Source organism: Primulina tabacum, chromosome 12, assembly GCF_025594145.1.
Source record: "Primulina tabacum isolate GXHZ01 chromosome 12, ASM2559414v2, whole genome shotgun sequence".
In the NCBI taxonomy this organism is placed as follows: Eukaryota; Viridiplantae; Streptophyta; class Magnoliopsida; order Lamiales; family Gesneriaceae; genus Primulina; species Primulina tabacum.
Genome location: NC_134561.1, coordinates 1,758,609 through 1,783,893, shown reverse-complemented (window position 1 = coordinate 1,783,893; position 25,285 = coordinate 1,758,609). Strand labels below are relative to the sequence as shown.

General features: G+C 36.5%; 2 protein-coding genes across 5 annotated transcripts; one reads left to right on the top strand and one right to left on the bottom strand.

Annotated features, from left to right (window-relative positions):
* Positions 1-9,100: 9,100 nt before the first annotated feature.
* On the top strand, positions 9,101-19,107 carry LOC142520720 (protein translocase subunit SECA2, chloroplastic; the record flags this gene model as incomplete). Its single annotated transcript, XM_075623823.1, has 33 exons — positions 9,101-9,301; positions 9,377-9,511; positions 9,601-9,670; positions 9,867-9,931; positions 10,300-10,420; positions 10,672-10,763; positions 10,921-10,986; positions 11,129-11,193; positions 11,272-11,359; positions 11,603-11,668; positions 11,754-11,869; positions 12,111-12,201; positions 12,539-12,622; positions 12,726-12,818; positions 12,896-12,991; positions 13,070-13,155; positions 13,357-13,435; positions 13,506-13,619; positions 13,787-13,882; positions 13,961-14,024; positions 14,130-14,419; positions 14,854-14,909; positions 15,563-15,680; positions 15,768-15,848; positions 16,018-16,097; positions 16,536-16,590; positions 16,676-16,745; positions 16,825-17,014; positions 17,112-17,235; positions 17,876-17,950; positions 18,038-18,224; positions 18,440-18,892; positions 18,937-19,107. Coding segments are annotated over 31 exons (3,189 nt in total), but the record flags the coding sequence as incomplete, so codon positions are not given.
* A 434-nt stretch (positions 19,108-19,541) lies between these two features.
* Positions 19,542-25,070, bottom strand: LOC142520721 (uncharacterized). Of its 4 annotated transcripts, XM_075623824.1 has the most exons (7): positions 23,290-25,069; positions 22,186-22,241; positions 21,179-21,451; positions 20,866-21,102; positions 20,406-20,525; positions 20,035-20,163; positions 19,542-19,684 (listed from the first exon to the last, which is right to left on the bottom strand). In XM_075623824.1, the coding sequence occupies exons 1-7, from the start codon at positions 24,980-24,982 to the stop codon at positions 19,667-19,669; spliced, it is 2,526 nt and encodes an 841-aa protein (XP_075479939.1). In that variant the 5' UTR covers positions 24,983-25,069; the 3' UTR covers positions 19,542-19,666. The 4 variants fall into 4 exon arrangements, 2 of the variants coding, with proteins under 2 accessions (XP_075479939.1, XP_075479940.1); XR_012813976.1 differs by lacking the exons at positions 19,542-19,684; positions 20,035-20,163 and having other exon boundaries at positions 20,866-21,022; positions 23,290-25,070; XR_012813977.1 differs by lacking the exons at positions 19,542-19,684; positions 20,035-20,163 and having other exon boundaries at positions 20,489-20,627; positions 20,866-21,022; positions 23,290-25,070.
* Between the last annotated feature and the right edge of the window lie 215 nt (positions 25,071-25,285).

Below are 25,285 nucleotides of genomic sequence, written 5' to 3'. Positions count from 1 at the left end.
TTGATCAGAATGTACAGAGATCAATATCGATGGTCATAACAAGGCATCGATCAGAGTATCAGGTACGTGATAACGTCTTGTATGTGAATAATCGTCTGGTTGTGCCAAATGTTTCAGATTTGAAACGACAGATATTGTTAGAAGCGCACAACAGTCGATTCAGTATTCATCCTGGTGGCAGAAAGATGTATAACGATTTGAAAAGACAATATTGGTGGAAACAGATGAAGAATGATATTGCAGAGTTTGTTTCCAAATGTCTAAATTGCCAACAGGTGAAAGCAGAGAGAAAGAAACCAGGAGGATTATTACAGAGTTTGTCTATCCCTGAATGGAAATGGGATCACATTTCCATGGATTTTGTGACGCAGTTGCCGCGTTCCTCCCGAGGTTGTGATGCGATTTGGGTCGTGATTGACAGATTGACCAAATCCGCATGTTTTATTCCGTACAAGATGACGTACAGACATGACCAGATGGCAGAGATATATGACAGAGAAGTGGTCAGATTGCATGGAGTGCCGAAGTCGATTGTTTCAGACCGTGATCCTCGATTTACTTCGCACTTATGGCAGAGTTTGCAGCAGGCTCTAGGTACGAAGTTACATCTAAGTACCGCATATGATGCACAGACCGACGGACAGTCAGAGCGGACTATCCAGACATTGGAAGATATGCTGAGAGCTGTAGTGCTTGATTTTAGCACTAATTGGCAAGATGCATTGCCACTTTGTGAGTTTTCGTACAACAACAGCTATCAGACGAGTATTGAGATGACACCATTTGAAGCGTTGTACGGAAAGAATTGTCGATCCCCTCTATATTGGGATGATATCTCTGAGGTGCCTGAGATTGGACCTGACATGATCAGAGATATGACAGAAAAAGTGAAGCTAATTCGAAAGAAAATGAAGGCAGCACAAGACAGACGTGCCAAATATGCCAATGTTCGCCGTAGGCCATTGGTATTTGAAGAAGGAGACCGAGTATTCTTGAAGATTTCACCTTTCAGAGGAGTTGTCAGATTTGGCAAGAAAGGAAAACTGTCTCCACGATACATTGGGCCTTATGAGATTCTTGAAAAGATAGGAGATCGTGCCTATCGACTCGCCTTACCGCCTTCATTATCTGGGATACATGATGTCTTTCATGTATCGTTATTAAGGAAATACCTTCCTGATGCTTCACATGCTATTCAGCCAGATGAGGCCGAACTGGATGAGACGTTGAGCTATGTTGAAAAACCGATTCAGATTATTGATCACAAAAAAAAACAGCTCAGAACGAAGACCATTCCACTTGTGAAAGTTCAATGGACTCGTCATGGCACTGAAGAAGCAACCTGGGAGACTGAATCAGATATGAGACAAGAATTCCCAGAGTTATTTCGATAATGTAAATTTCTTATACAGTTTCTGTAACGACCCGAAAATCAGATTACGTATAAGCCATGCATAATTTCTATTATTTAAATTAAATATGAAGTTTTAAATCATGATTATTTATTTTAAAGGTAGATGTTTAGTATTATCTTTTCAGGATAAATACGCGAGGCCGGACTGGAGTTTGGAGATTTGAGATAAGATTAATAATAAGACAAATATTCCTAAATTTAATTTAAGTCAAGGAATAATTTAATTTAAAGAAATAGAATGTTTTAGGATTTATTTAAATTAATTAAGAGCTAAATTATTAAATAAAGTTCTTTATGTTAATATTTAATTAAAGCTTAAATTAAAATGTGTAAACAAATGAAGATGAATTAATCTAGGTATAATATATTCAAGAAATTAATCATAGCATTTGAATATTTAAATTTGAGGTCATGAATGCCATGCAATAATCTAACCTAAAGTTAATGTGTAAATTCACTAAAATATATAATGATGGTACTAAACTTTAAGCAATTAAAATACAATATTTAATCAATAAGATACCATGCAAATTAGTAATAATAATTTTGGGTCCAACATTTAAAATAATTCAAAGGTTGATAACTCTCCATTCAAACCACTCCTAATTGCACTTCATGGAGTATTCATTCTCATTTTAATTCACCAATTAGTAGTAATTCAAACACAATATTACACCTCCTTTCCCCCCAACTAATTACTAAGGAAATCATAGAAAATATACAGCAAAACAAGCAACAAAACCCACGGCCAGCTAGGAGGAGAAGAATAATTCAAAACCATTCAACTTCTTGCACTTGTAACTCTCCACTAAATGCACTTCAAGACACCTTTAACACCTCCTATAACACTCACCTTCATTGTCTAGCATTCACACACCCTCACTTTCGAAATACATCAGAAAAGCATCAGCAAATAATCGAGAATAACAGCAGCTTAACAAGAAGGAAGCCAACTCCGATCCCGTCGCGTCGTATTGTCGTTTTGATATGTTTTTCTTCAAAACAAATTCCAGACATGTATATATTGTTTCTTTGCTCTTCAATCAAGTCCTATAAATATTTTTAAGCATTATATGTTCAGGATTCATGAGGTAAAAACGAAATTTTGACAGCAACAACACAAAAGTTTCTGCACAGATTTTTCGGCTTACTCTTTGTGACTCACGGTTTTGAATTGTTTGGTGCTTCAGGAGGTTGTCTCGTTTTCCAGGCACACAAGGCTGCATTTAGGAATAAATTAGAATGTGTTAGGATGTTTTTGGGTCAATGGTTCAAGGCCATACAAGCATAACAAAGAATTTACAGCAACATTTCCATGAGTTATAGTTTTGTGTCAAAGTTTCTATCATTGGGTGTTTAAAGTGGGAGTTCAAATCTGGACTGTCTTAGGGACTGTAGCCATGGTTAGAATCATCCCTTAACATGTCTAGAACATGACCAAGGTGTCCTTTCCAAGCCTGGTACACGGATCCTTCAGAATTTCACAACAACAACACAAATGCATTTCGGTTTCTTCAAATTCTGTGTATATGCCCTTTCGGTTTTTGGATGTTGTGTGGATTATGGTTGGCTCCTAGCCTGTAGCCATGGTTCATACAACACTTCATCATGTCTAGATCGAGTCATGGTTGATGAAATGGCCACTGGAACGACCCACGACAGTAAAACAACTCAATTCATTTCATTGCACAGATTTGGTGCACTCGGTTGATACCTTCGGTTGTCTTAGGTAATGGCGTGGGTTGTGGTTGGCTTTTAGCCCTTAGCCATGGTCCAAGCCATGCCTTAGAATGTTGGTAAGAGTCTCTGGTTGGTGGTTCAAGCCAATGGTCATGAAATTTCGAATTTTTCCCCTCACACGCGCAATAGCAGCTGCTGTAAATTCTGTTGGTGACAGCAACTATGAGTTCGGTTTCAGGAGGTGGTTTGAGTCCTTTGGTTGGCTTTTAGCCCATGGCCTTGGACTGGACAGTACCTCAATGAGTTAGGAAAGTCATGTTTTTGGCCGTTCGTGATTCGGTCGAGTTTAGAGGTCGTACGAGAATTTACGGTGAAACGTGCCAAAATGACTCTCGAAAGAGTGTTTTATGTTTTTGGATTCCTTTCACTCATTTTCGTGTTTTACAGTTATTATGCATATTTTTCAGTATGTTTGGGGTATTTTTAATCATGGTTAAACGTCGGTTTAATGTTGGTTCGGGTTGGTACGAAGCCATGGTTAAAAATCAAGTTGTTGGTCCGAATCGTCTCGTTTTTGGTTCTATTTTTAAGATTTTATCAAGTTAAGATTTATTTCATGTGTCACATATTAGTAGTAAGTCGCAGCAAGCCTGAGAACGATCCAACTCATCCGGTAAAAAAAAAATAAGGTTATAATTATATTACGTGCATAAAAATATAAAATGTTTATTTTTGAGATATATGCGATATGTCTTGTGGACACCTTATGCTTATGGGTTTGGAAGTCGGTAGGCGCAACCGAGGACCTCTCCACCCGGTGACTTACGACCGGTTTATGATTATGTATGGGTACAGACATCCAGTCCAAGGGCTGTGATTGATCTCTACCGCCCAGTATACTGTGGTTTAGTCTGATCAGGCGCTTACGTTATGTTATGGGCCACTTGCTTAGAAATATTATCTCTACCAGAAAATTATGATATGACATGAAAGAGCTCTATTGAGCAAAGCTTTTACGTATGATTTTCAGATATGCACGTAGTTATAATTATTCATGATGCTATTTTCACCGTACGCTTTACGATACTTTATTTTTACGTTGCATGCGATTTTATGATATATTTACTTGTTATTCACGATATATACATGTTGAGTCTTTAGACTCACTAGACTTGATTGTTGTAGGTATTGATGAGATCGGGACCGCGGACGGAGACCAGTGAGCGATCTTGGAACAGCAGTAGTAATCCCGAGGACCTCATGATTTAATTTATGCACCTTTTATTATTCAAACTCAGTTTTAATACGTTGGATTATTTTTAAGTTGATGTTTACGTTTAATTATTTTTAAATTGTTGGTTGAAAACAATATTTGCTTCCGATGTTATTTTAAAATTAAGATTATTTACATGTTTACTTTAATTAAATGGGACGAGATAATTATTTATTTAGAAAATTTTTAATAATTTCGCAAAATTACGAATACGAAATACGGGCCTTGACAGTTTCTGTATATACTCCTTATTGATATGATTGATTGCCTGTGATTTCGGGGACGAAATCGTATCTTAGGGGGGGGAGAAATGTAATGCCCGAGATTTTATATCGTGTTAAATTACGATTATTGATTTTTAATCGAGACGATTATGAAAGGGCTAACCGAGACACAAAATGAGATTGCGTGTGAGATTTGATGTGCGAGGACCGTACCTCTCGCGCACATGCGCGAGGTGGACAGAAGACCCCGCACATATGCGCGAAGTGAGTGCGCGCATATGCGCGAGCATATGTTACCAACGTCTAGAGAACCTCGCGCATATGCGCGGAAGGCGTCGCGCATATGCGCGAGCTGTGAGAGAGGCCAAGTGCCAACTCCAGAGGACCTCGAGCATATGCGCGGAAGATGGGCGCGCATATGCGCGAGCTGCCGTGTTGCTACGCGCCGAGACATATGGTCTCGCGCATATGCGCCGAGATAGCTCGCGCATATGGGCGAGACGTGTTTTGTGAAGAGATGCGCCACCTCGCCTTAAGCATGCAACGTATGTGTATATATATACACATAGTAGTCTTTAGAGAATTCAGAGGAAAGAAAACAAGAAGCCGAGGGAGGAATTGAGTTTTGATTCAGAATTTGATTTACGAACAATCCGGCCGTCCAAATTTGAATCCGAGTACGGCACCGTGTTCCTAGCAACGACAGCTACTACAGGACGTAAGTTTTGTTACGTTTTGTTAAGATTTGAAATTATGCTATTTCCAGAATCAGATATGATTCATATATAGTGTTCTTACGATACTAGACATCGTATAATCGGAACCGGATGAAAGAACATATATCATATGGAATTGTTACGATTTTCAGAATGAAATTGATTAGAATTGATATCAGATTTGCACTGTGATTGATTTTGAGTTATTGGAATTGGTATATACTGATGTGGTATTACCGGTATCGCAAGATTGTACTGTTATACCGTCAGAATTTGATAAGACAGAGATGTCTTGATTTGGATAAAATATTGATACAGTATATTGATATTGTCATTGCCAGATTGAACATTGACAGACTTTGAGTTTGGGACTTCGATTGTATCAGAGCGACAGAACAAAAGGTATAAATTAATATTGATTCGGGATTGCACAACTCGAGTTAGATTTGACTTGAGTTTCCCTAAATCACATACTTTATTTCATTGCATTGATATTTGCAAGTTATAAGATTGATATGCTTAGACTATTGAGTTATAGTAGAGCACGAGATAGAGCCTAGGGCAGATCAGCCTAGCTACTGGCAGAACCGCCAAGTCTTTGGTAGAACCACCAAGACATTAGACTTGTGGTGTGTCGATGGGGCTTAGAAGTAGATCGACTTCTATTGTAGACATTCGATACAGAATGTCAAAGTCTAAGTTAGATCGAGATCCCTAGATTAGATATGAGTCGAGTTGAGATGACGAGTCTTTGATTGAAATACAGATTTGTATTGATTCATGATGTCAGATTTGGTACATGTTTCGATGTTTGAATATGCTTTTATATATGTTTTATATGATTGCATTTATACGTTGTTTATACTGGGATTGTATTCTCACCGGAGTTATCCGGCTGTTGTCGTGTTTGTATGTGTGCATGGCAACAGGTGGGGCAGGTTCAGGGTCACAGAGATGAAGAAAGATCGTGATTAGAGTGGAGACTACGGACCTGGACTAGAGTTAGGGTTTGAACACTTGATATATAGTTGTTAAACCTTAATTTTAGACTGATTGTATATAGTACAAGATTTGTACTGTAAGACCGATATGTATGTTAGAATGTATGCCCTTACGTTCCGTAGCTGATATTTGTATTTTAAAAAAAAATTAGAACCTGTTTATTATCATTGATTAATTTAGTCCCAATGAAGATTAAAGAGATGATTAGCGTCCGGGTCCCCACAGCCATGAAGTTTACTAATTTTCCTAGGTGCAAAAATACCGTTCTACCCCTAGACGTAAAATTTCCGTTTTTGACATTTTCTTGAATTCATTGACTCTAACATGTCCCAAATAATTATTTAAGCCTAAATTAAAATTGCCATAATTTTATTTAGCTCAAAAACTAGGCTTTTTAAATTAATTCTTAATTAATCGTTTTGACGGTGTTTTAATCTCGAAAAATCTCAAACTTTAATATAAAATTCCTAAATTCAAAATTTAGTCTTTTTATATTATTTTAGCTCTTATGAACCCCGACTTGACCCCCCGTGAGCCGTTTTTCAATTTTTTCTTAGTTAAAGAACCTAACTTGACACCTAAACTTCGACCCCGAGCCAACTTTTGATTTTCACGAGTTACCCCCGAACCATGCTGATCCAAAACTTGACCAACATCCTAAAGTACCCTACTGGACCATTAGACCACTAAGGAACCCAAGCGAAACCCGAAAACGAGCAGCCCCAAGTGATCCCTATGCTGGCCGAGAGTCCCCAACAGCGAGGAGTCTAGTTTCATGCGTCTAGGACCTAACCAACGAGCCCAGCCCCTGAACCACCACATTATGCACTTCCCTAAGACCCTTAGGATTCGCCCTAGCCCAGCCCCTGAGCCTTGGACCGAGCCCTTCCCTCCCAGCAAGCTGCGCACTCCATGCACAAATCTGTGCTTGCTCTCGGGTAGGAAGTCCTTGTGTATCAGGACTCCTCCCAGCCCTCAAACCCGAGTCCTAGCTTGGCTAGGACTCTACTCTAGACTCAACCAAGCCCCTAGCCAGCCCCGAACCCAAGCCAAGGCCAGCCCTCCCACCCTTGATCAAGAAACCCGATCCCCTAAGCCACAAGACAGCAGGAATCGCTCTTGCTTGTTCCCATTCGAGTTGCAGTGTTTGAGTGGTCCTAGGACACCTTAAATTCGTTCCTAAGCTTCACTTGTTCATCACCTATGATCATGGCAGCCCCTTATCATAAAAACAGTCATGAATTTGCATCAAAATTCAAGTTTTCTCATGTGTGCATGCTATATCCGAAAATTCTGAAAAATATCAATCATGTTCCTTGTGCATACAATAATTCAACAATAATATGATATGATGGATGAGAAAAGGAGATGTATGGCGTGCCTTTGCAGTAATTTACGCACGAATAAACGTTGACGACGAAGAACGGGACGCAAACGTTGGCTTGTTTCCTCTAGAGCCCCTCGCAAATCCTTCAAAGTGAAAATATGTGTGCTGCCGTGTGTGGGGAGGTGAATGAGGGAGAGTTTTCAGAAAATAAAACAGGTGGCCGATGGTTTGTGATGCTAGGAGTGTAGGGTTTAATATATTTTATACACTAATTAACTACTAACTAGGCTTTGGCCTATTAAGCCAATTAAATTAAGCCCATTAGTCTAATTAGGTTTTAAATAAAATATTATCAATGTTTTGTTTAATTAAACATGTGAATTTATTAGACGGGTTGCCAGAAAGTTCGTATTTTAGTTGAAAAACCAACACCGATAAAATTTACGTCCCGACGTATAAAATCATCTCAAAACTCTTTATTTTCAAAAATACTAAAAAGCATTACCCTTAATTTAAATAATTAAAAACAATTAACCAATAAAAACATTTTTACACTTTTCAGCCATCGGTTGCCGTTCCTCGATCGTCACTTGAATAATCCTTAAAAATACAATTTAATGCAACCATGTAGAAAATATAATTTTAAACATGCAAATATGCACAACATAATTAATTCATGTAATTAAAACATTTAATTAAAATGCAAGAGAATTTAATAATTGCATGCATGTGGTTCGCGTGGACATTTAAATTTTCGAGGCTTTACAGAGCTTGTGGTCATTGGATTTTCCACATCCTATCTTCAATCATAAACTCTATTTCGTATTCTAGACGTTTCAAGGTTTATGTTCCTCGAGAATATCTAGCCCAATAACCAATCAATCTGGTTTTTTTCCTGAAATTCATTTGATATGAATTTCCAATTGATGTTGATCATTCCTTTGTAAGCTCCTATGATAGGTTGTTTTAAATAGTATATGGTATTACAAGGAAATTGATTCATTTGTTTTGTAATATCAAATACTATTTCTAATTCCTTTCGCCCTTCTGGACATCTAAGCTTTCCTATTTTCGAAAAACTTTTTAGTACATGTTTGGTTTCTTGAACATATGTTTTTTCCCACATGTAGTTCGTAATTCTCTCTCTCTGAAAAGATAGTCTTTTGGATTTCAATATAAAACTTTGATTCTTCTGTAGAATTGGTTTGTCTTATATTTAGCTATGAGTTTACATATCATTTCTTCGAGAAAAATCAATCATTGACATTATGAAGGTATTTTTGTTCTTTTTAATATTTTAGAGAGTGAAAACAAAATTTCTTAAATATAGAGAGTTAAGATAAAATATAGTTTGAGTTTAGAGATTTATCTCTAATTTACATTAAAATTTTTTTATATTAAAAAATGGTATTTAATTTTAATTTTAACACTAAATAAATGCTAATTTGAAAATTAAACCATTGAAAAACCCAAAACCTCGCCCAATGGCCCACCATTACCACCACCGCCACCATTTCCTTCCTCCGACCACCGCAGCTCCGCCGTCAGAATACAACTCTCGCACGCCCCAAAACCACATGCTTCCATCCATCCGTCTTTCCTCCTCTTATACTCCATATACGCTGCCGCGGTTCCACTCCCTTTACCGTTTCCGCTTCCCTCAAGGTACAGCTTTGCAGCACATCCGCTAACGCCTCCCTAACCTATAGTTTAGGGTCTATAAAGTTTCCATCTTTTCAGGAAAAAATTGGTGGGATTAAGAAGACATGGAGTGACTTGAGTAGCTTGAATTACTGGGTTGTTAAAGATTATTACAGACTTGTGAATTCCGTCAATGCCTTCGAACCCCATATCGAGAAGCTCTCTGATGAACAGGTTGTTATATAGTTTTTACATTTTTATTGGACTAGTTGATTCAGTTTTGTTGGAATTTTTCTGATAATTTAAAAGTATTGTTAATGTAGCTGAGCGCAAAGACCGTGGAGTTTCGTCGCAGGTTGAGAGAGGGAGAGACTCTAGCTAGTATTCAAGCTGGTGTGGTTTTTCTAATCTGTTTTTGATGATTTTTTTCAATAAATATTCAATGTTTTCAATGAATCTTTTTCTCAAAAGTTTAATCTTTATGCGATAATTCTGGGTTATATTTCTTTATGGGTCTTGATTTTGGTTCTTTTCTTGGAAATTAGTGTTTTGACATGTAATTTCGTGATCTTGTGATGCACTTTTGTAGAGGCTTTTGCGGTGGTCAGGGAAGCAGCTAAAAGGAAGCTTGGAATGCGTCATTTTGATGTTCAGGTCCTCTATGCGTATATACTTCAGCACTACATTAGTTTTTTACTTTTCTTCTTTCTTGTTTTGTTCATGTGTGATTACGCACGGTATTAATTAGATTGCCTCGGAAATTATTAAATTCCAAAGAAATTCGTGGATATCTTTGGAAGGAAAGAATTCTAGCATTTTAATAATTTGCATTCAAATGTGTGTTTGAGATTGTAACAGTGAAAGTTCCTGAGAATTTGAAATTTGGTATTTGTTAGTGCAATTGTTCGAATATCAAGTTGATTGTTGTTTAAATTTTCTGAAACCTGAATGCGTATACTTTGTACCTAGTAGTGGTTTTCGAGTCAAATATATTTTTAACTTGTCCCAAAATTTTATCTCAGATTATTGGAGGAGCTGTGCTTCATGATGGGTGCATTGCAGAAATGAAAACTGGAGAAGGGAAAACTTTAGTGTCAACTTTAGGAGCTTATCTCAATGCTCTGAGTGGGGAGGGTGTTCATGGTATGTCTCTTCTATTGTTACTACCGATCTAAAATAATCAAATGCTAACTGTCGCAAAACTGTTTATTATTGATATTCGAAAGTGTACAAATTGTGTAGCTATTGATATGTTTTTCCCCAATGTGTCACACACATGATCAATGCTGTAGTGCTGAATTTGTTGGTGATAATCTGCACGGGTGCATCATGGGGCTGGTTGTACTTTGTTGTTTTTGTTGGACTTGGTGCTTAAACACATGCTTCTGTGACAGTGGTTACAGTTAATGATTACCTTGCTCAACGGGATGCCGAGTGGATGGGCCGCGTGCATCGATTTCTAGGCCTTTCAGTGGGACTTATCCAAGTAGGTTACTTCATATCATATATTCCATTGGATAATGCTTTCTGATGGAACCTTATCCTTTTTATCGCGTTCCGTATTTCATTTTTTTAATGCATAAGATTTACTTCTCCGCGTTGTTTGAAATCAATCACTGTCTAATTTCATCCTGTAAATGCAGAGGGGTATGACACCTGATGAGAGAAGGTCCAACTATAAATGTGATATCACATACACTAATAATTCTGTAAGTTTTTAATGGTTTCTTACAGCGCATGAACAAACATACGAAGTTTCTTCTTGCTCTAAATTGAATGTATTGGTGCCACATTAATGTTTTTTGTCATTTGTCAATATATGCGTATTCTTTTGTTTTTCTATTGCCTCAGGAACTTGGTTTTGACTACTTACGAGATAATCTTGCTGCAAGCAGCGAACAGCTGGTGATGAGATGGTACCCGTTAATTCTATTCACCATGCTTAGATTGGGTAATCTTGTGATGACTGATAGCAGTGTTTCATCTGGAATCAGGCCAAAGCCCTTCCATTTTGCCATAGTCGATGAAGTGGATTCTGTTCTAATTGATGAGGGTCGCAATCCTTTATTGATAAGCGGTGAGGTAATATGCAATTGCAAAGAATTTGCTCAATCTCATGTCTGTGTGCATTGTAAATATTTGAATCCTTTATAGCACCCCTACGAACCAAAATAACTTAAAGAATTAGATAAAGGGCAAATATTGAAGCACTTGGTCTTTTGAACTTTGTTGGTGTAGTACTTGGTTAAAATCCTAATAATCTAAATCGTTTCTTTGAAGGATTATCTTGTTTGCTTCTTTTTTCAATTCATTTATTTATGCCAGGCAAGTAAAGATGCTGCTCGATATCCAGTTGCCGCCAGAGTAGCTGAACTGCTGATACAAGGACCAGTTAGTCCCAATTCTTTCCTTTTCTTTTATTTAATTAAATAATCTGGTCGATTATACTGAACATTTTTTTGTGTTTAATTAACAGCATTACAACGTGGAGCTTAAGGACAAGTCTGTGGAACTTACTGAGGGAGGAATAGTACTAGCAGAGATGGCTCTGGAAACAAATGACCTTTGGGATGAAAATGATCCTTGGGCTAGGTGGATTTTGATCGTACTATCAAATTTTGTTTCCCAGTTTATTTTCAAGAGAATAACTTACTTTTTAGTTTCTTGGACTTCGTGTTCAATTCTAGTTCTTATGCCACTTCTAGTTATTCTTTAGATTGACTGTAAATTGACTGTTAAGGATAGTAGGATTAACTTTATTTGCTTCATTAATGACACAATCTTATGAATCTACAAATTTAAAGTTTTCAAATATACAATTGAAATTTCACAGGTTTGTCATGAACGCACTCAAAGCCAAAGAATTCTACAAGCGTGATGTGGAATATATTGTCCGAAATGGAAAGGCTCTTATAATTAATGAGGTATTCAACTGGTGAAATACCTAATTCAGTTAGTTAAATGCTTACACCACCATTGATAATTGAAAAATGGCCAATGACATACTTTTCAATGGCGATATTTTTCATTTGCATTCATAAAAAGCCTTCCTGGTTAGTTTTTTGAAACTTTATGCTACATGGCATAAAGATTCTGAATTTAGCATGCCTTTTTGGCCGGTTATTATAAATAGAATTTTCATCTAGCTTTTGTCATGGCAAAGTGGCATGTAGTTTACTATGGCGAAAATGAAGTGAAATTTTGTCTATTGTTTGTGCAGTTTCTTTCATATGGAATATTTTCAGTTGTTCACTTTTGCAGTTGACTGGTAGAGTTGAAGAAAAAAGGCGGTGGTCTGAGGGCATCCATCAGGCTGTGGAGGCTAAAGAAGGGCTAAAGATTCAGGTGCTAGCACATTAAGCACTTGTTTTTCAAAGATTTGCGTGTCATGATTACATCCTTACTAACTAATTTTGTGTAATACATGCGTACTTTCTGAATGTTGTAGGCTGATTCTATTGTTGTTGCCCAAATTACTTATCAATCATTATTCAAACTTTATCCTAAGCTATCAGGGATGACTGGGACGGCAAAAACCGAGGTTAATTCATCTTAATTTATGCAATTGTGATTCTTGAAGATTTCTTGTATGTAAAAGCTTCCTGTTCGCTGCCATAGGAGAAGGAATTTTTGAAAATGTTTCAAATGCCAGTTATTGAAGTACCCACGAATAAGTCCAACATTCGTAAAGATTTACCCATCCAAGCATTTGCAGTAAGACATCTAATATAAAGTTATGCTACTTTCCAATGGACCATTACTTCATCATGTTACTATCATATATTTTTTTAGACTGCACGAGGTAAATGGGTATATGTTCAAAAAGAGATCGAGGATATGTTTCGGGATGGTCGCCCGGTATTGGTTGGGACTACTAGGTATGATTTCATAGACAAATAAGTCAATAATTTGTTTTCATAGACAAATAAGCTTGATATCTGTTGTCACTGGAAATATATTACTCAACCAGTGTTTATGAAATCTATATCCTCACATTTTTCACCATCTTTTGGTTGATGCTGTATCTTTTAAATCCAGATATCATAGGTCATATGACGACATTTTTTTTATTGATTCAGTGTTGAAAATTCCGAATATCTGTCAGCTTTGTTGAGCGAAAGGGGAATTCCTCACAATGTACTCAATGCACGCCCGAAGGTTCGTTTCTGATTCACCATCTTATACACGGTCTGATAAAATGTACACATTAACAATATACCTTTTATAGTATGCTGCTAGAGAAGCTGAAATTATTGCCCAGGCCGGTCGAAAACATGCAATAACCCTATCAACAAATATGGCTGGCAGGGGCACTGATATAATACTCGGAGGAAATCCTAAGGTAAATGTACGTTCAGGAGTTTTATCAGGCGATAATGACTTGAATATTATCTTGAGGATGAAATTTCGTATTTTACATGCCAGTTTTCATTTTATTTTGCTCAAAGTTGAGACTGTGACTAGTGTAACAGTGACATTTAACAGTGGCATGTGTATTCTCTTCATTAGATGCTTGCTAAAGAAGTCTTGGAGGACTCCTTGCTTTCGTTACTCACACAAAAGGTTCCTGATTTAGAAATTGATAGAGGTCCAACTTCAAAGAAGGTGAAAACTGATTCTATAACGAAAAACCAATTTTAGCCACAGTTCTTCATAATCCCTAACACGTGCAGTCTAATGCAGGCCTTGTCTAAGGTAAAGGTTGGACCATCATCACTAGGTTTGCTTGCTAAGACCGCTCTTATGGGTCTGTATTATCAACTTTTAATTCCGATTTCAAGGAAACACTGTTTCTTTTCAGTCTTGTGTATTTGACCCTTTGTAATGATTTGGTTCTGTGTCGATATTTCAGCTAAATATGTTTGCAAAAGTGAGGGTAAGATATGGACATATGATGAGGCAAGAGCTATGATTTCTCAGTCTATTGAAATGAGCCAATCATTAGACTTGGCAGAGTTACAAAAGCTTGTTAATGAGCAGTCAGAGATGTACCCCCTTGGCCCATCTATTTCTCTTGCTTATCTATCAGTTCTAAAGGACTGTGAAACTCACTCATATAATGAAGGGTTAGAGGTGAAAAGGCTCGGTGGTCTTCATGTGATTGGAACTTCTCTGCACGAGTCTCGGAGGATCGATAACCAGGTGAATTTTCCACTGTAGTAGGGGTTTAGCTAGTGATAAATCAGAGGAATGTTTGGAGTGCATAATGATATTTATCCATTTAGTGCTTTTGTCTGTTTTATTTCTTTCTATGTGAATCACTTGCCCGCTAGCTGTGATTATCGCTTCCAATTAATGAATATAATATAGTTTCCTATATAAAAAAATATTATTCATTTACGAGTCTTTAAAGACTTTTCTTCCTTAAGAGGAAAATAGAGACAAAATTATTTGATCGAAAAAAATCAGACTATTTCGAGAATATTCAGTATATATTGTTGCATATGATGTAAGTGTGTTTCTCTAGCTCTCATCCTCCATTTGATTCTTATGTTTCCTATCAAGTGGCGTGATTATGTTATTTGTTTAGCAGTCACTTACACATACCTAATTAGGATAATATTGCTTTATTATAGCTACGCGGCAGAGCAGGGAGGCAAGGGGATCCTGGATCAACTCGATTTATGGTTAGGTATATTGTCAATTTTTTTAGATGCTTGTTTCACATAGTTTGGGTAATACTTTAGAACCAGTGATATTATAGAATAAATCAAGTGGCAAGAGAGTCTCCTTGAATTATTCATCTTCTGCCTTCTTCGTATTCAAGCATTCTTCCACTTATTGAAGAATAAGTATATATATACGAGCAGCCACAGAAAAGTTTAGGGGTCTTCATGGCTGCAAAACCCAAGTTCATTATTATGTTGCCTAGGAAGAAGAGATCAAGTATTGATGGTTCTGGAATTTATAGCTCGAAACATCTTGTTTAAGCAACCTTTTTTTCTTTTAAAGATTTAAGCAACCTTTTCTTTGATGTAACATATTTGTAATTGTTTCGAAATTCAACAAAAAAAGAAGATAGAATTCGGTATTCATAGAAAGTTACAGTAAGGAACTCAATGGGAGCAGGCCGAAGTAGTAGTTTTGTCAGAACCTTCTGGAACATAGTTCCCAAAATCTTGACATACAGGTTTCCAAATGAAATAAACAAGAAAATTATGTAGAAAAAACAGTATTGCTTTTCCTTCAGAGGTTTACTGTTTATGCATTTTGATGGATCTGTTTGCTCTGTTATTGGTGGGAATTAAGTATTAATGTTATCTTACATGATTGATTCCCTAACAGCTTGCAAGACGAAATGTTTCAGAAATTTAATTTCGACACTGAGTGGGCGGTCAAACTTATATCTAGAATCACTAATGATGAGGATATTCCAATAGAGGGGCATTCAATTGTGAAACAGGTATACTTGGTACTGATATTTATTGTTTTCTCCCTTTTCTCGCATGCGGACATATTTTAACTGATCCTTCTAATGCTGCCTTCTCAGCTTTTATCCCTGCAAATTAATGCTGAAAAATATTTCTTTGGCATAAGAAAGAGTCTTGTGGAGTTTGATGAAGTTTTAGAGGTATCATCTTGCTGGCTAAGACTTGAATGATACCATTGCTATTTAGTTTAAGTAAGAGTAGCTAAGATGTTCAATCTGACTGTTATATCAATATTTCTCAGTACTAATAAATTTGTAAATTTTAGCATATATTGTTTATTTTAGTGTAAGCTCTCACTGTGCTGTGCAGGTCCAAAGAAAACATGTTTATGATCTTCGCCAATTGATATTAACTGGTGATTCTGAAAGTTGTTCAGATCACATTTTTCAGTGAGTACCTTTAAACTTTCAAATGTGCGCTTTGTGAAAACTGAAGAAAGTAATTATCCGACTTCTGTACTTTGCATGCTCATATTCTATGATGTATCCATGTGCCAAAATATATTTTTGTAAGTGCCCGAGTCATGCACAAATATTCAAGTTTCTGAAAATAAAAAGGTAGGGAAAATGTGGATGACAAAAGAGGCTCATCTAACATGTTCACCAATTCCAAGAAGTGCCAAGAGGTCGATCATTTTATCATACATCCTATAGAGAAAATGACTAGCACCTATTTATAATGTTTTTACTCTCTGTTTCACAGCATGAATCACTCTTCTTAGGTTGTGGGTTATAAAATTTCATTATACATGAAATAAGTACAAGCTCTCTTATCTTAGTGGCTGTTATTTTTTGAGTTTGCTGAACAAAATTGGAATTCTGATTTAGGTATATGCAAGCGGTGGCAGATGAAATTATTTTGAAGAATGCAAATCCAAAAAAGGTATATGAATTAGTTTGTGTGTTTCCCAAGTGATCTATTCCTTTGTTTTTTTGTTTTTGCTAAAAAAAGGTACTATCTAATTTAGCACCCAAGCAGCTGGAGTTTGGGAAAACTATTGAAGGAATTCAGTGATGTTTCTGGGAATGTTTTGAGTGGTGGGTATTTCCATTTTCATTATCTTACAGCATTTGTTTCTCAATGAATATGTACGCTAAAGAATTGGACTCCCTCTAGACTCATTTACAGGGGTCACTGAGGAAGCCTTGCAACAATCAGTTGCCCAACTTCACGACTTAAAAACTATAGACATTGATAACTTTCATCTTCCCACTTTGCCAAAACCTCCAAATGTTTTTCGAGGTATTCGCATGAAGAGTTTGGCGTTGAAACGCTGGCTAACCATATGTTCTGATGATTCCACAAAGTTAGTATGCTTATGTCATCAATGTTTCAACTTTTTGGGTTTATGCTGTTTCAAATCTTGATTATTCTTCCTCCTTTGTTTTTTATGTTTGTGTCAGAGATGGGGAGTTCAGATCAACTGTTAATCTTCTTTGCAAGTACCTTGGTGATTTTCTGATAGCGTCCTATCTTGACTACATTCAAGAATCGGGCTATGACTCTGCCTATGTGAAGGAAATAGAGGTATTTCCTCTATTATGTGGTTCTCAGGCTCTAATGAAGGCAAAATTACCTTATTTTTTTTGTTCCGAATTCATAGAGGGACTTTTAATTTAAATTTTTTATGATTCTAGTTTCTTTCTTAGAAGGCAAAATTACCTTATTTTTTTTGTTCCGAATTCATAGAGGGACTTTTAATGTAAATTTTTTATGATTCTAGTTTCTTTCTTAGTATTGTATCACCTGCCAATACATTTAATTAATTTGGCTGAAATTGTTACCCAGTGTTAAACTTTCTCCAATTTTGAAGCAGTTTCTATTTGGTTCATTTTTGGTGGAGCACTCGACTAAAAATCAAGTTTTAAGTTCAAGAGCCAGAGTGTTGAGGGGTTTTTACTGAAATTCTGGAGATTTTAATTTTAGAGCATTGATATCTGCATTTAAATTGAAATTTTCGAAAATATTAGTTTTGGCTTGAGAATTTGGCCTTGCTGATATCATCGGCCAAATTAACTATTTCTTACACCAAACATCAAATGTCTTAGCATTGTGATACTTGTATTATTAAATACAAAATTAACATCTGTAACAAGAGACAAAAAAATGCAATTTTCGCTTGTCATGAATCTATTATTCTCTGACAAAGTAATTTCTTTATCTACAGAGGGCTGTTCTTGTGAAAACTCTGGATTGCTTCTGGAGGGATCATCTTGTAAACATGAACAGGCTTAGCTCTGCGGTATAAAACATTATTGTGTATCCACATGTCATGTGCTTTTTGATAAATGAAGCTTCATATGTTATCACAGTTTTTTCACTGGTTTAGGTGAATGTAAGAAGTTTTGGGCATAGAAACCCACTCGAGGAGTATAAAATCGATGGTTGTCGCTTTTTTATTTCAATGCTTAGCGCAACGAGGAGGGTAACTGTTGAATCTCTATTTCGGTACTGGTCTTCTCCAATGGAGTCTCAAGAATTGTATGTATAGTGGAGACTAGTTCTCTTGCTGAAAGGTACATGCCTAATGTTTTTATTATCGCAAAACTTCCTCTCAGTATCATGCTATCATAATTACATTAACATCTTTTAAGGTTTTGAAAGCGTTTGCATTTGATTCCGGAATTGGCGAATGACTGAATTATCTCATATTGAATTTCTGGTGTGGGTTCAATCAGTTATATTTTATCCCTATTACTTCAGCGCATCTTTTCTTCCTTTTCTCTTGCAGGGTATATTCTAAGGGTGATGGACGCTAATTGTCCCCAGAAAGTTCCATCCATGAACTCGCCATGTAAGGCTAAAAAACCATTTCTTGTCACTCAAGTTCTGTAATGACATTGGAGAAAATGCACTGATTGCATATCTGGATACTTATTCAAAGCTTCTACTCATTATACGGCATCATAATTTCCAAGAACTGCATCTAGGAAGCATTTCCTGATATTTATCTCTCTTGCGACCGAGCTTTCGGCAGCGTTTCTTGACATAGCATTCAAGTATAAATTGATGCTAGGAGGAGATGAGGAGACATTCCACAGTTTCTTGATTTCGATTTTCATCCAAGTTGGCATGTTATTGAGGAGATATTTAATCTGCATTTATAGTTTCTATGGACCGGATGGGGCAGCATTCCATTTCGAGAGGTTAGGAGCAGGAACTATGTTCTATAGGTTGTGGAATTGTGTGTTGGTTAGCATTGCAGATGTTAATGCAGATCGCAAGAAGTGTTGTTGGTTAGCATTGCAGATGTTAATGCAGATCGCAAGAAGTGTAACTTGAAGAAGTTTATGTTTAAACAAAGTGTTTCACACTTTTGCGGATAAGTGTTGTACAAGCTAACAATGTATACATTGGTTTATTCTTTTTTTTATATATATACATATTGAGATGTCATAATATTTGTTATGACAATGCCATAATTTATGTGAGAGTTGAAGGTATGTTATTATTTTATTGTTCTCTCTGTTTTTACTTCCTAAACACCAATGGTTTGAAATTCATCAGAGGTACTTACCTGCATTTTGCCTTCCACATAGGTACCTGAATAACCAAGGTCCAAGAATATGTTAATTCAAAATTCATATGACTGAATTTGTAAACATTTTTTGCCCCATCAGCTTGCTTTTACACATAATTATATAGTTGTATCAATAAATCTGAAAACAAATTGAGTTCAAATACACACGGGGTCTATGAGTCTGGTTAATGTGTATGTACGAAGCACCATTCCGTCACCAAAGAAACAAGTCTAGTACACCAATTTATATTCCATTTTCATATGCTTTTTCCTCATATATACATACATACAGAATTTGTGTCGTGTATTCAACCTCACATGTATCAGGACAACCATCCCACAGATCATTTCATATCATCTGCTGCACTCGATACGACTTCGTTAATTAGAGGATATTGTGATAATATTACACCTTTGGACAAGATCTTCAAGCACTATTTACATTCCATGGTAGACCTGAGGAAGAAAATTGTTAGTAATAAGATTGAGTGTTGCATCATGGTACTAAAAGCAACTCAAATATTTTAAATTGTATAATAACTCAAATGTTACATTTCGATCATTGTACAAGCTAACAGAAGACAATTGTTGTACTCGAATAGTTAATAAATATGAAGTAATAGTTAATCACCATCATGCTCAAAAACCGCAAAGAAAAAAGTGGCCATGTCACCCAAGAAGAAAATTTTACCATCAAGAACGAAAGGGCCGTGAGTTGGTAAGCAACTTATATATATAACCTCAGTAGCCATGGTGCCAAGTCATATTTCCGTGTTCAAGCATATAATAACAATCAAAATTCATACCTTGATTGTTTTATCAGCCTGTCCTACAAACAGCTTCCCTTCCCAGTAAATGAGAGCGATTATTACAGAATCACATGCAATAGTTCCAATGGGAATGTAACTAATTCCTTCTCCATCTTCTGATATTTCCTGCACACACAATCTTGAGTGAAACTAGCAAAAAAGAATAGGAACCATGCTTAATTTTCCATAAATAATGTTTGCTGAGAAACTATTCAAGAACATGGTATCAAGTTCTGAAAAAACTGTCTGAAAAGTTGAGTAGATTCAATTTTGTACGAGTGAGGAGGTGTGCTTAACTCCAATATCAATCAAAGTATATGAAATTAGTGGTTGCTAATGAAAGAATGCCATGTAGTTTACTCGGGTACCTGAACATAAATTTTCTTGTCCCATCCCCCGCTAAACAGCCATTTCCCCTTCTTCCTGACAGAGAAGACCGAACCATTGTGTGTCTGTGTGGACTGCAGAAGCACATCGTTACGCCATACCTAAAAGGAAAAAAAAAAAGGAAAATAAGACCAATCTTTCCATGACCAATCAAAACCATTGAGTGTCTGTGTGGACTGCAGAAGCACATCGTTATGCCATACCTAAAAGAGTAAAAGAAAAAAAAGGAAAATAAGACCAATCTTTCCATCACCAATCAAAACACAAATTGCGCTCACACAATTGGCAAACTTCTGTTTTTAGAACGTTGATTTAAAGCACATGCACTTGGACGATGCCAACTACAGAGTGAAGCTATTGGAAGTTCAAGATTTCTCTTTTTTCTTTTTCCTTCATATTTTTGGCATTACAAATTTTTTTAAGAAAATGAAACCATGTTACCTTTATGCAACCATTTTCGTGGCCCACAAACAGCAGATCGTGCTCTGCAGAAAGAGACATGATAGAGGCCACATTTCCGAGTTTGTCTTCCCCCAAGACTGCTAAAGAACTATGATCACTAAGAGACCATAAGCGGATAGTCCCATCCCAGCTTCCACTATAAAGCACACCATTGCAAACTACCAGTGATGACACGACTGACATATGGCCACTCATAGAACACGATAGGGTGTGATCCTGAGCGGCATTGATTCAAATACTGCAATTATTGACTGAAATATAACTAGTGGAGGAGTTGTGAAAGAATATATACCTGCAGCGACCATGCTTTTATTAATTTGTCACCACTGCCTGTGTATAGATATCCAGTTCCAGAAACGGCTAGTGCATGAATGCCACTATAACGCCAATCTTTCTGCTCGCGTAACTTCTTTATTGGAGCATCATTAAAGGGAAAACTAGCATCCCAAATGCATATAACACCTTCATTATCACCACTGATGCATAATGGTTCTGTTCCATCGACAAAACAGACAGCCATAACTCTATGATCGTGACCTTTAAAAGAATGCACATGCGTAAAATCCTGATATTAATTTGACAAAAAGAATAAGAATATTAGACGGGGTATTCCAATAATAAAACCAATCCCACGTAAAATACATAAAGATGCACCACAGTTTGAAGAACAAGAAAAAATCTTGCATTTCAAAAGTTCTTTGAAGTAAATTTAAGCAGTCCTCGGTCTTGTAAAATAGTTTTCAATAAATTATTTTGGATGTTTTCGGTTACATATGAATGGCATACATAGCAAAGGTATATCGCATGCACTTACAAACAAATATATCAACTTTAGTGATATTCTCTTAAAATGAATGAATGGTTATGCAAATGCCATACAAATAAATGCAATTAAAATTTCAAGGATAACACATTTATTCATAATATATCTAGGAAATAGAAGCATGTTTTATATGCAAATGGTAAGGAAGGCTACTCAACAGAAGGAGAAGTTTATGGTCAGATGTCTTTCTGACAGAATGCCTTGAAAAGTCTTTCTTTAAAGCTGTTTTAGCTTAGGAATTCAGAAATCTTAATGTTTTGCAGTAATCTGTCATATTATGGTCCTTGAATCATAGTTTCATCATCAATATTTTGAGCTCCATTTAGGGTCCTCAACTAAATTTATCCAGTAATCAATGTCGTTTTTAAGTTTGTAGATACTTGCATAAATCTCGACTTTTTTTTATCACGAACGGTGACACCTAAATTTGCCACTGACCGACAATTTTAACATGAGTTTTAGCACAAAACAGATACCTTCAGAGACCATACACGGACCATCTTATCATATGAGGAGCTGAACAGGAAATCTCCTACACACAAGAATAAATGGAAATCAAACATCAAGCTCATAAGAAAAGCAAAAATGCTAACATGGTGTTTGGATGGAATGATTTATGAGAAAAGGATTTGAAATTCTTAATTTAAATCCACTATATTTGTGTGGATAATTTCAAATCTATCAAAACCTCCGATGTCCATTTCAAGTAATTTTTTCAACCATTACAATGTGTTTCAAATAATCAGTTATTCAAATTAAGTATTCATTCAATTCAATCCCTCAAATCAATTACTCCAACCCAAAAGCAACCTTAGTTCATTGCAATTGAGAGGCTTCAGAAAAACACAAAAATGCAGGTTTGTAATGAATCTAAAGTTGTCTTTACAACCTATTAAATTGAAGCCTGACTGATAACTTTGATTTTAGTGTTATAGTTTTTTCTTGTTGCTTCCAATTTCACTCATTTCTTCGTCTTAACTATAGCATAACACGAAATATCTTATTCAGGAAGATGGCATAACATGTTATTCCACCAAACAAGACGGCAGAAATAGGTTGAAACTGCTGAATGGCTAAAAGTATAATGAACGTCTCATATGATGAGAATTTATCCATAGAGAGATCAATAAAATTTCAGAATTGCTTGTAGACTTCAATATCCAACTACTACCAATTTATCATCTCGTGTAATGGGATTAATTTATTCATTCAGATGTGGAGAAAAAGTGATCCAACATTTCTAGTCTATAGATTTCTGTTACTATCAATGAATAGGCAACAACCATTTTGGTGAACCATCTTTGAACTTATACAGAATTAAAGCATCATAGTGATAAGTGAATCAAGGTTTATGCCGAGTCATTTTGTCATTTCTTTCTGGTCGAACTTCAGCTTCTGAAAGGTCATCGAAATCCATCAAAAAGCAAGGAAAACAAACACCTCACAAATCACAACTCGTGCATAAACTAATTAAATATATTGTACAGAATAAAATGGATAGAAAAAAATACGGTAGATATATCGTACAGAATGAAATGAACAGGAAAAAAAAGGCAATCATATAATGCTGGAAAACGTACCTCCAATAGCTAATCCTGTGATACAATCAAAATGTCCTTTCATCTCACTACATTTGACACGTCCCTTGGACACCCCATCACCAATATCTCCATTCATGGCTCCAGTTTGATCAACTTTATCTCTTTCATTATCACCTCGAACACCCATCAGCCTTCTGTTAGTTTCCTCGACTATCTGACATAGCTCCCCTAGCACTACACAGTAGCCTAAGTTTTCATTTTTCATTTCCGATTTTAATGTGATTCTTTTATCATAACTAGGTTGAATAACCAACTCTCTTAGGGATTTCCATAGTTCTGTTATACTAGGTCGATTTTCAGGGTCAAACTCTAGACACCTGCACAAAACATCGTTTAGAACAGAACATTCCAAGCCCAGTCTACCTTCTAACAGAGCCATTGTTTTCTCAAACCAAATTAAATACAAACCAGAATAGTCAAATTCCTTCTCGTCAGTAATTGCATTGGCAATACTATGTATGTAAGTTCTCATCTCTTCTAAGAAAGTGCTTCCAATAAAAAGCCAAACCAGTAAGCTAGCAATTGACCAAACATCTGAAGCACCCAAAACTTCACATTCCGAGTTCCCACGATCCAAATCAAAACCCCTCTTCGTAAGAAAATATAACATTGTCTCTGGACTAATGAACACCGGATTTTCTTCCAATATCGAGTCCTTCAAACCAATTTCAAAATCTTTGTGACCCCATCTTATAACCGCATTCAATCTCCTCCCCATATTCAAGACCGCGGCTAAATCAACAAAGACACGACCAAATTTGTTGAAACCAAGAAAACTCATACTCAGACAACCAATAATCAATCCTTCCAACTGCAAACAACTTAAAATTTCACATAACTCCATTCCAAGCATCCCAAAGCCTCTCATTTCATCAATACTCAACCTCTCCCCAACCTTTTTCTTAATCATATTATTGGGTAAATCACATGAATTAAAGTTGTAAAAAACAATATACACGCACTTATCATCATTCTCATGATACCAAAACCCATAAACCTTCCCCACATTACAGATGCTGAAATTCAAACGTAAGATGGAAGCCAATTCACGTCTCTCCTTTTCTTTCATCGCATACAAAACGCTCAAAATTTTTGATTCATAACTATGCTTGAAAAGATTTGTTGGGCCTTCATCCTCCGTAAAAATCCCAACTTTAACCATTCCTAACATTTCATTCTCCCTTACAACATCCCACATAACGTGATCACTCCCGAAAGACTTCAAAACTTTTCCACAAAGCATCACATAGTCATCTCCTGTACCCATTTTCTCGATCATTACACTATCCTCAGGTAGAATCCACCTTTTCCATTTAAGATAGAATGCATACGACCATGACTTTGGAATCAAACGCATAGCAAGCGACAGATTCTCATTCTTTTCCCTCGTAGATGATCGGGAGTCCTCCTTATTGCCCTTGGCGGGCTGGTGCTGAAGGACTGAGGATACGTGGAGGAGGTCAAGGTTCTTGGGGAGGGATGAGGGGCAGTTGCCGAATTTCACGAGGAGGGTGCAAACAGTGCAGCGAAGGGTGTTGGGGAAGGGGTTGGGGAGCTGCTTCAGACAGGCTTCGCAGGTGGTGTGGCCGCAGGAAAGCACACGCGGGATCACGGAGACGGCTTCGTAAGGCTGCAGGCAGACCGGGCACTCCGGCGGCTCCGCCTCTTCCATGGCGGGGATGGAAATTTCCAGGCGAAAAAGCTGGAAATGTCTTGTTCTTATGCTGACTATGCACTTGCATTATTGAGCGAAACCGTCCGAATTGAGTCGAATATTAGTTATAATTACGATTTCATTCGAGTATATTCGAAACGAAATTATTTGAAATTCGAAAATTTTAATTTTTTTTAGTTCGAATTCAAAATTTTAGTTTAACTTGAAATGTTCGAATATATTTATGAATTATTTAAAAATAAAATCCGAAAATTCGAAAATTCCGAAATCTTCGAAATATATGTATATATATATTATAAT

Bases quoted from the DNA above. Each gene is read 5' to 3' on its own strand.
- LOC142520721 (XM_075623824.1), bottom strand. From the start codon at position 24,982: ATGGAAGAGGCGGAGCCGCCGGAGTGCCCGGTCTGCCTGCAGCCTTAC. The intron at 21,103-21,178 runs GTATATATTCTT...AATGCCGCTCAG, and splicing joins TAAAAGCATGGTCGCTGCAG to GATCACACCCTATCGTGTTC. The intron at 20,164-20,405 runs GTACCCGAGTAA...TTGTGTGTGCAG, and splicing joins ACAAGAAAATTTATGTTCAG to GAAATATCAGAAGATGGAGA.